Source organism: Palaemon carinicauda, chromosome 26 (assembly GCF_036898095.1).
Source record: "Palaemon carinicauda isolate YSFRI2023 chromosome 26, ASM3689809v2, whole genome shotgun sequence".
Taxonomy (NCBI): Eukaryota; Metazoa; Arthropoda; class Malacostraca; order Decapoda; family Palaemonidae; genus Palaemon; species Palaemon carinicauda.
Window position 1 is genome coordinate 97290249 of NC_090750.1, and position 9245 is coordinate 97299493.

At 45.8% G+C, this 9245-nt stretch overlaps 1 protein-coding gene across 1 annotated transcript in view; it reads left to right on the plus strand.

The window, feature by feature from the left end:
* Positions 1–9245, plus strand: part of LOC137620080 (peroxisomal multifunctional enzyme type 2-like) — a 170436-nt gene that overhangs the window by 84064 nt on the left and 77127 nt on the right. The window contains exon 5 of the mRNA XM_068350355.1: positions 2529–2656. Coding sequence (XP_068206456.1) covers positions 2529–2656 — 128 coding nt within the window. The remainder of the gene's footprint in view (positions 1–2528; positions 2657–9245) is intronic.

The window sequence follows — 9245 nt, forward strand, 5'->3', positions numbered from 1 at the left end:
ATGTAGAGAACATAGGTTTTGTACTTTGCGTGGAAACAAATAACAAATTTGGAAGTAATTTTGATTTTTCCTAACAATACAAACCTGAGAGAGAGCTCCCTCCACTTCCTGATCTACTCAAACAGCCACATGTGCAGATATTCCCTAGAGCTGTAGATTCCCTGCGTCTTCACGCTTGGAGTTTATCCAGCAACTCCTCATGGCACGAGGGTTTTCACAACCAGGTGTGAGAAGGATGGCTAGATACCTCCGAGAGTTATCTGCTGCCGTGTATCCGGCAAAGTGGTCTATCTTCTGTGGTTGGTGTCGTGGAAGGGTATTGCTCCTCTCAGTGCCACTATTCCAGTAAAAGCAGATTTTTTGTTATATCTCAGGGAGGAAAATCTCTATTCAGTTTTGACAGTAAAAGGCTATTGCTCATCCTTAAGCCTTGCCTTTAAGCTGAAGAGTTAACATTTCCTCCTCAATGGAATTGTCTCTCCTCATATGAAGTGATATGGTTTACCTATGCCATATTACAGTATTCCCATAAACCCCCTTATGATCCCAGCATTACATTAAAAGGGTATTGTTTTTGAAAGATGATAAAATGAGAAATTCTTACTATTAGGGTAGTCTTCAACAGTTAACCAACTTCGATAAATAAGCAGTATAGATACTAGGTTAGTTTAACAATAACTAATTTTATGATTGAAAGTCGTTGTATCTTATATTTTAGTTTATTTATTCTTGTTTTGCTTGGGATTTCATTATTTTTCGTATGTTAGTAATTTTGGTCTAATTCTTCTATTAGGTATTGGTTTCCTGCGATTGAATGCAAAATATGACGAATGACAAAATTTTGAACAAACCATGAACATATAAAAAAACTAAAATCCCAAGAGAAATGAGGCTGAAGCTAGAGATAAGTGCAAAAATAAAATAAAAAGATTACTGGACATCTGATGACTGTAGGATTTAGTCATGCATTCACTGATAAGTCATTGCTAAGCAAATGAGCCTTTGCATTAAATTCAAGTAAAAATGATTAGAAGCTGAAATCTAGTCTAGTTAACAATATACTGTAGAGTGCAATAAAAAGAGGTCGTGACAGTATGATTAACGATTGAAATGTATGGATGGCGGGGTGATATCTGACTGAAGATAACAGTGGCCACTGGTGTTAAGAGGGAGTTTGTCATTTGTACCATAATTTAGGAGGCTGAACCAACAGTGTTAAACATATACTGTACAGTAATACCTTGACATATGAGCAATCTGAGATACGAGCCATCTCCAAGCAAAATTTTGCATTGAGATACGAGCACAATCTTGAGATACAAGCATGCTTACAGATGCTATCGCTAAGTAGACGAGCGCTTTGGAGTGCTCTAAGACCGCATCACCTCGTTCATTTAATGTTATCATCGACTTTAGTACACAACTCCCGTGTTGTGTTAGCATTATTTACGTGATTTTAACTGTATATAGGGGGACATTCTTCATAATAATTCATGGGTCTAAGTAACATTGATATTGAGAAGAAAACACGCATAACGAAGATAAAGGTGAATCATGAAATTATCGAGAAACATGAACGTGTTGTTCAGTGAGTGAGTTTGCATGTCATTATGAGCTGAGTACATCGACAATATGTACAATCCTCAAACGGTAAAAAAAATAGAAATAAAAAAGGGAAAAAATTAGATAAGAATAAAAAGTTTGAAAAATATTAAGGTAAGTTCAGTCTAGTTGATTTTAAATTTAAGTGTTACGCTATGTGTAATGAACAGTAAATACAGTACTGTTCCCCTCTTCCTCCTCCTCTGCACAAACTGCCGTTCAGCACTATTTTCTGTCTCGAAGGTAAGAACTTCATAATAAAACCACATTTTGTTGCATATCACATTAATCATTTACAACAATTTTTGAGTTTATCTAAAGTATGTTTACACTGTACAGTATAACAGTTAAAAACCTGTTTTTTCCATTGTTACCATCTTTTTAAGAGGGAATGGATTAATTTTTTTTTCAGTTATTTTATATGGGAAAGTTTGAGATAAGAGCAAATTGACATACGAGCTCTGCCCGGAACGAATTATACTCGTTTGTCGAGGTATTACTGTAAAGTATAGGATTATTGTCTTCTAAGAAATGTCGGATTTTTATATTGTGAAAAAGGGTTGAGAATTGAAGAGAATGTCAATATTGAAAGTATTCTCTCCTAGAAGTTTTTGGACCCAGATTATGTGGTACCCCTTTTAACATAGAAAATTAAAACAGTTGATTGAAGGGTAAATATGGCATCTGGTGATGCATAGTGGCTATGATGGTTTTCTTCTATCTGTTGAACAAAGGCTTTTAGTGTTTGGGAAATTTGAACACTGGGAATGAGAATTGCATATAATTGGTTGTTTATTGGTAAAATGGTCGTAATAATTTTTCATATACAGTATTTGGAAATATATAGAAAATTATTGTACATGTGATTTAAGAAAAAAACAAATGACCATAGCTAAATTTTTTACTCTTTATATCTTTTGTTACAGTGCTGCAAAACTGGGACTTTTAGGTCTGAGTAACACTTTGGCTATTGAGGGACAAAAGTATAATATTCATTGCAACACCCTAGCTCCTACAGGTGGAACTCGTCTTACTGAAGATATCTTGCCTCCAGGTTAGTTTGTCATACTTGTTACTGGACATGGTGTGTGAATGTTGATGAAAGGTGGACATTATCCAATAAAAATATTTTTCAATATTAATCTTACCCGATGATCATGTAGCTGTCAACTCCGTTGCCCGACAGAAATCTAAGGTCGGGATACGCCAGCGATCGCTATACAGGTGGGGGTGTACACAACAGCGCCATCTGTGAGTAGGTACTCAAGTACTTCTTGTCAACAAGAACTCAATTTTTCCTCTGTCGTGCCACCGGCAAGACCTACTTGGATACGCTGTTGATTCTGGAGTTGTTTTTCACGATTTTGGTGATGTATTCGCTCTAGATTTTAGCCTTCGCTATTCAGGAATCTTTATCATTAGCTTAGCAAGCTTTTTGATTTAATTTGGATTAATTGTTAACGAACTTTGCTAGATTTTGGAATTCCCCCTTGACTATTTCTACAATTCAAGATGTCTGACCAGTCTCAAGTCCCTAAGTACAGGCAGTGTAGTGTTAGGGCTTGTTCTAGGCGTCTTCCGAAGGCCTCCATAGATCCTCACACCGTTTGTTCCAATTGTAGGGGTAAATCCTGTCAATTGGAAGATCGATGTGAGGAATGCGCTGGGCTTTCGGAATTCGATTTTAACGAATTCCTTAAAAATGCACGTAGGCTAGAGAAAGATAGGATCAGGAGGAGTTCTTCTCGCTCTTTTGATTTTTCCTCTCCCCATGCCCCTCAACCTATTCCTTCCCCTGTAGTGGTGACTCCCGACCCTGCTACTAGTGCTCAGCCCTCCATGGCGGATATGATGCGTGCCATTCAGGCTCTTGGTGACAGAGTGGAGTCATTGGCTAATGACCGTAATCAGCTTTTGGCAGATGTCAAAGAGCTGAAAGCGCAAAGTGCAGTGGGAAGTGTTGTGAGTGCAAGTGAAGTGAAAAGTGTCAGTGTCAGTGTTGCGCATGAGGGTACATCTGTTCGTGCCAGTCGTCCTCCCAGTCCGGGACCTCTTGCAAGCTCCCAAGCCCAGGGGAGAAGCAATGTCGAAGGACCAAAGGGTTCGGCAGGCCTTGATCAGCGTACGGATGTACCCTCAGTGGTTGCGGACGTATCTGTCAGAGATCGTCCCATCCACAAACAGACGAATGAGCCCTATCATTCCTCGTCTGTGGAAGAAGTTTCGCGGAAGAAACGTTGGACCAAGGTCTCACGACCTCTCAAGCGTAAGGTCCCTTCCGAGCCAGTCCAACGGCCCAGGTGTAGCCACTGGGTCAGTTCGGACTCGCCGCAGTCTTCCGAAGACTGCACACCTCCCAAGAGAGGTAGAGTGGTTCCGCAGCAGGCAACTACTCCGTCTGTTGCCGCACCAACCACGGTAGATCCTAAGTGGTCCATGCTGCAGACTATGCAGTCTCAGCTTGCTTCCTTTATGCAGGAGTATCGTGCTGAGAAGGTTGACACGGCACCAGTTAACCTACAACCTGCCACGGTTGTGCGCTCAGCAGATACTGCGGCTGCCTGCTCCCACACTCCACCTGTGAGAGCTCCACCACCGATGCGCAGTCCACCCTGCCAGACGCATGTTCAGGCTGCACCCTCCGTTGACATGCGTGAGCTACCGCATCAGCAGTGGGAAGGTGCTGTAGAGCTGCCGTGTTTTGACACAATGCGGCATGCTCCGCAACCCATGCGGCATGCTCCGCATCCCATACGGCATGCTCCGCAACCCACGGCAGTCCCTCCCACGCACCAGCACTCTGCTTTTGTTGTTGCCAGCTCGCAGACTGACCAGCAGCGGCATGATGTTGGATCCGCAGCAGCTACGCATGCACCCGTGCTGCCGGATTCAGCCGTTCAGCTTTCTGCTCCACCTTTGCCACTTCCTACTCAGCTTTCGGATGATGGAGTATCGGATGATGAAGCTGCACATTTGGACGAACCGCACTCCGACTTAGAAGGACCCAAGTCTACGCCTCCCTCCTTAGACTTTCGGAAAGTCCTTGCCTTGTTCAGGGACTTGTATCCGGAACAGTTTGTGTCTGCAACCCCTCGCTCTCCTCCCTCCGAGTTTGCTCTGGGCATGCAGTCAGCAGCTCCTGCCTTCACCAAACTTGTCCTTGCACGCTCATCCAAGAGAGCTTTGAGGGTTATGGGAGAGTGGTTGCAGTCCAAGAAGCAACTGGGAAAGACTGCTTTCATCTTTCCGCCTACCAAGCTTGCTTCCAAATCTAGCGTCTGGTATGCCACGGGAGAGGAACCCGGCTTGGGAGTTCCTGCCTCTGCCCAGGGCGACTTCTCAAGTCTGGTTGACTCTCCCCGCAGGCTGGCTATGAGACGATCTAAGATTTGCTGGTCCTTTTCTGACATGGATCATCTGTTGAAGGGAGTCTTTCGTGCTTTTGAGATCTTCAACTTCCTCGACTGGTGTTTGGGAGCGTTAAGCAGAAAGACTTCCCCTTCGGATAAGGACTCTGCCATGCTTATCATGTCTAGCATGGACAAAGCCATTCGGGATGGGTCTGGTGAGCTTGCGGCTTCGTACGTGTCGGGAGTGCTTAAGAAGAGAGAACATCTTTGCTCCTTCTTGTCGTCTGGGATCACTCCTTGCCAGAAGTCGGAGTTGTTGTTTGCTCCTCTCTCCAAGTGTCTCTTTCCGGAGGAGCTGATCAAGGGGATGGCTGCCTCGTTGATCCAGAAGGATACCCATGACCTGATGGCATCTTCCGCACGTAAGGCTAAAGCTTTACCTTCCGTGCCTAGACCTTTCCGTTCTGCAGCAGTGGACACACCAGCAACTAGGTTCATCCCGCCCTTTCGTGGCAGAACCTCCAGCAGAGGAGGTACCCGTGCCGACAGTCACCGTGGCAAATCCAAGAAGGGTTCCAAGTCCGCAAAAGGCAGGATCTGACTGCCATCCTCTCCAGACAGCAGTGGGAGCCAGGCTCAAGAACTTCTGGCAAGCTTGGGAGAGCAGAGGTGCAGACGCTCAGTCTGTGAAGTTGCTAAGGGAGGGGTACAGAATTCCGTTCTGCCGCAGTCCCCCTCTAGCAACGTCTCCCATCAACCTCTCTCCCAACTACAAGGAGAAGGACAAGAGGCTAGCGTTGCAACAAGAGGTGTCGCTCTTGCTACAAAAGGGAGCGGTAGTCATAGTCCGGGACCATCAATCCCCGGGCTTCTACAACCGTCTCTTCCTGGTAGCGAAGAAGACAGGAGGTTGGAGACCGGTGCTGGACGTCAGTGCTCTCAATGCTTTTGTCACCAAGCAGACGTTCATGATGGAGACGACGAAGTCGGTCCTAGCAGCGGTCAGGAAGGAAGACTGGATGGTCTCGTTAGACCTGAAAGACGCGTACTTTCATGTCCCCATCCATCCAGACTCCCAACCTTTCCTAAGGTTCGTCTTTGGAAAGGTCGTGTACCAGTTCCAAGCCCTGTGCTTTGGCCTAAGCACGGCACCTCTTGTGTTTACCAAACTGATGAGGAATTTTGCCAAATTCCTTCACTTGGCAGACATCAGAGCCTCCCTCTATTTGGACGACTGGCTTTTAAGAGCTCCGTCAAGTCGTCGCTGTCTGGAGAATCTCAGATGGACTTTGGATCTGACCAAGGAATTGGGCCTCCTGGTCAATATAGAGAAGTCCCAACTCGTCCCATCCCAAACCATTGTCTATCTAGGTATGGAGATTCAGAGTCGAGCTTTTCGGGCTTTTCCGTCGGCCCCAAGGATCTATCAAGCCCTAGAATGCATCCAGAGCATGCTGAGAAGGAACCGATGTTCAGTCAGGCAGTGGATGAGTCTAACAGGGACACTTTCATCGCTGGCCCAGTTCATCGAGTTAGGGAGACTCCACCTCCGCCCCCTTCAGTATCATCTAGCTGCTCACTGGAGAAAGGACATGACGCTAGAGGCGGTCTCAGTGCCTATTTCCGAAGAGATGAGGTCTACACTGACGTGGTGGAAGAACAGCATTCTTCTCAAGGAAGGTCTACCATTGGCTGTTCAGACCCCCGACCACCGTCTCTTCTCGGACGCATCGGACACGGGCTGGGGTGCGACACTGGACGGACAGGAATGCTCGGGCACGTGGAATCAGGAGCAAAGGACACTTCACATCAACTGCAAGGAGCTTTTGGCAGTTCATCTGGCCTTGATAAACTTCAAGTCCCTCCAGCTAAGCAAGGTGGTGGAGGTGAACTCCGACAACACCACAGCCTTGGCGTACATCTCCAAGCAAGGAGGGACTCATTTGAGGAAGTTGTTCGAGATCGCAAGGGACCTCCTCATTTGGTCAAAAGATCGAAAGATTTCGCTGGTAACGAGGTTCATTCAGGGCGACATGAATGTCATGGCAGATCGCCTCAGCCGGAAGGGTCAGGTCATCCCCACAGAGTGGACCCTTCACAAGAATGTTTGCAGCAGACTATGGGCCCTGTGGGGTCAGCCCACCATAGATCTATTCGCTACCTCGATGACCAAGAGGCTCCCGATGTATTGTTCTCCGATTCCAGACCCAGCAGCAGTTCACGTGGATGCCTTTCTGCTGGATTGGTCCCATCTAGACCTGTATGCGTTCCCTCCGTTCAAGATTGTCAACAGGGTACTTCAGAAGTTCGCCTCTCACGAAGGGACACGGTTGACGTTAGTTGCTCCCCTCTGGCCCGCGAGAGAATGGTTCACCGAGGTACTGCAATGGCTAGTGGACGTTCCCAGGACTCTTCCTCTAAGAGTGGACCTTCTGCGTCAGCCACACGTAAAGAAGGTACACCCAAGCCTCCACGCTCTTCGTCTGACTGCCTTCAGACTATCGAAAGACTCTCAAGAGCTAGAGGCTTTTCGAAGGAGGCAGCCAGAGCGATTGCCAGAGCAAGGAGGACATCCACTCTCAGAGTCTATCAGTCAAAATGGGAAGTCTTCCGAAGCTGGTGCAAGGCGAATGCAGTTTCCTCAACCAGTACCTCTGTAACGCAGATAGCTGACTTCCTGTTACATCTAAGGAATGTAAGATCCCTATCAGCTCCTACGATCAAGGGTTACAGAAGCATGTTGGCAGCGGTTTTCCGCCACAGAGGCTTGGATCTTTCCACCAACAAAGATCTACAGGACCTCCTTAGGTCTTTTGAGACCTCAAAGGAACGTCGGTTGTCCACACCAGGCTGGAACCTAGACGTGGTTTTAAGGTTCCTGATGTCAGCAAGATTCGAACCGCTTCAATCAGCCTCTTTTAAGGATCTCACATTAAAGACTCTTTTCCTCGTTTGCTTAGCAACAGCTAAAAGAGTCAGTGAGATCCACGCCTTCAGCAGGAACATAGGTTTTACATCTGAAACGGCTACGTGTTCCTTGCAGCTCGGTTTTTTGGCTAAAAACGAGCTTCCTTCTCGTCCTTGGCCCAAGTCGTTCGAGATCCCAAGCCTGTCCAACTTGGTGGGGAACGAACTAGAGAGAGTACTTTGCCCAGTAAGAGCTCTTAAGTACTATTTAAGACGTACAAAGCCATTACGAGGACAATCGGAAGCTTTATGGTGTTCTATCAAGAAACCTGCTTTACCGATGTCTAAGAACGCAGTTTCTTACTACATCAGGCTTCTGATTAGAGAGGCCCATTCTCATCTGAAGGAAGAAGACCTTGCTTTGCTGAAGGTAAGGACACATGAAGTTAGGGCTGTCGCTACTTCAGTGGCCTTCAAACAGAACCGTTCTCTGCAGAGTGTTATGGATGCAACCTATTGGAGAAGCAAGTCAGTGTTCGCATCATTTTACCTCAAAGATGTCCAGTCTCTTTACGAGAACTGCTACACCCTGGGACCATTCGTAGCAGCGAGTGCAGTAGTAGGTGAGGGCTCAGCCACTACATTCCCATAATCCCATAACCTTTTTTAATCTTTCTCTTGAAATGCTTTTTATTGTTGTTTTTGGGTTGTACGGAAGGCTAAGAAGCCTTCCGCATCCTGGTTGATTTGGCGGGTGGTCAAATTCTTTCTTGAGAAGCGCCTAGATTAGAGGTTGTGATGAGGTCCTTTAGTATGGGTTGCAGCCCTTCATACTTCAGCTCCTAGGAGTCGCTCAGCATCCTAAGAGGATCGCTAGGCTCAGTAAGGAAGACGTACTTAAAAAAGGCAGAGTAATGGTTCAAGTCGACTTCCTTACCAGGTACTTATTTATTTTATGTTTGTTATTTTGAATAACTGCTAAAATGAAATACGGGATACTTAGCTTCTAATGTTAACATGTATGCTGGTCTCCACCCACCACCCTGGGTGTGAATCAGCTACATGATCATCGGGTAAGATTAATATTGAAAAATGTTATTTTCCTTAGTAAAATAAATTTTTGAATATACTTACCCGATGATCATGAATTTAAGGACCCTCCCTTCCTCCCCATAGAGAACCAGTGGACCGAGGAGAAAATTGAGTTCTTGTTGACAAGTACTTGAGTACCTACTCACAGATGGCGCTGTTGTGTACACCCCCACCTGTATAGCGATCGCTGGCGTATCCCGACCTTAGATTTCTGTCGGGCAACGGAGTTGACAGCTACATGATCATCGGGTAAGTATATTCAAAAATTTATTTTACTAAGGAAAATAACATTTT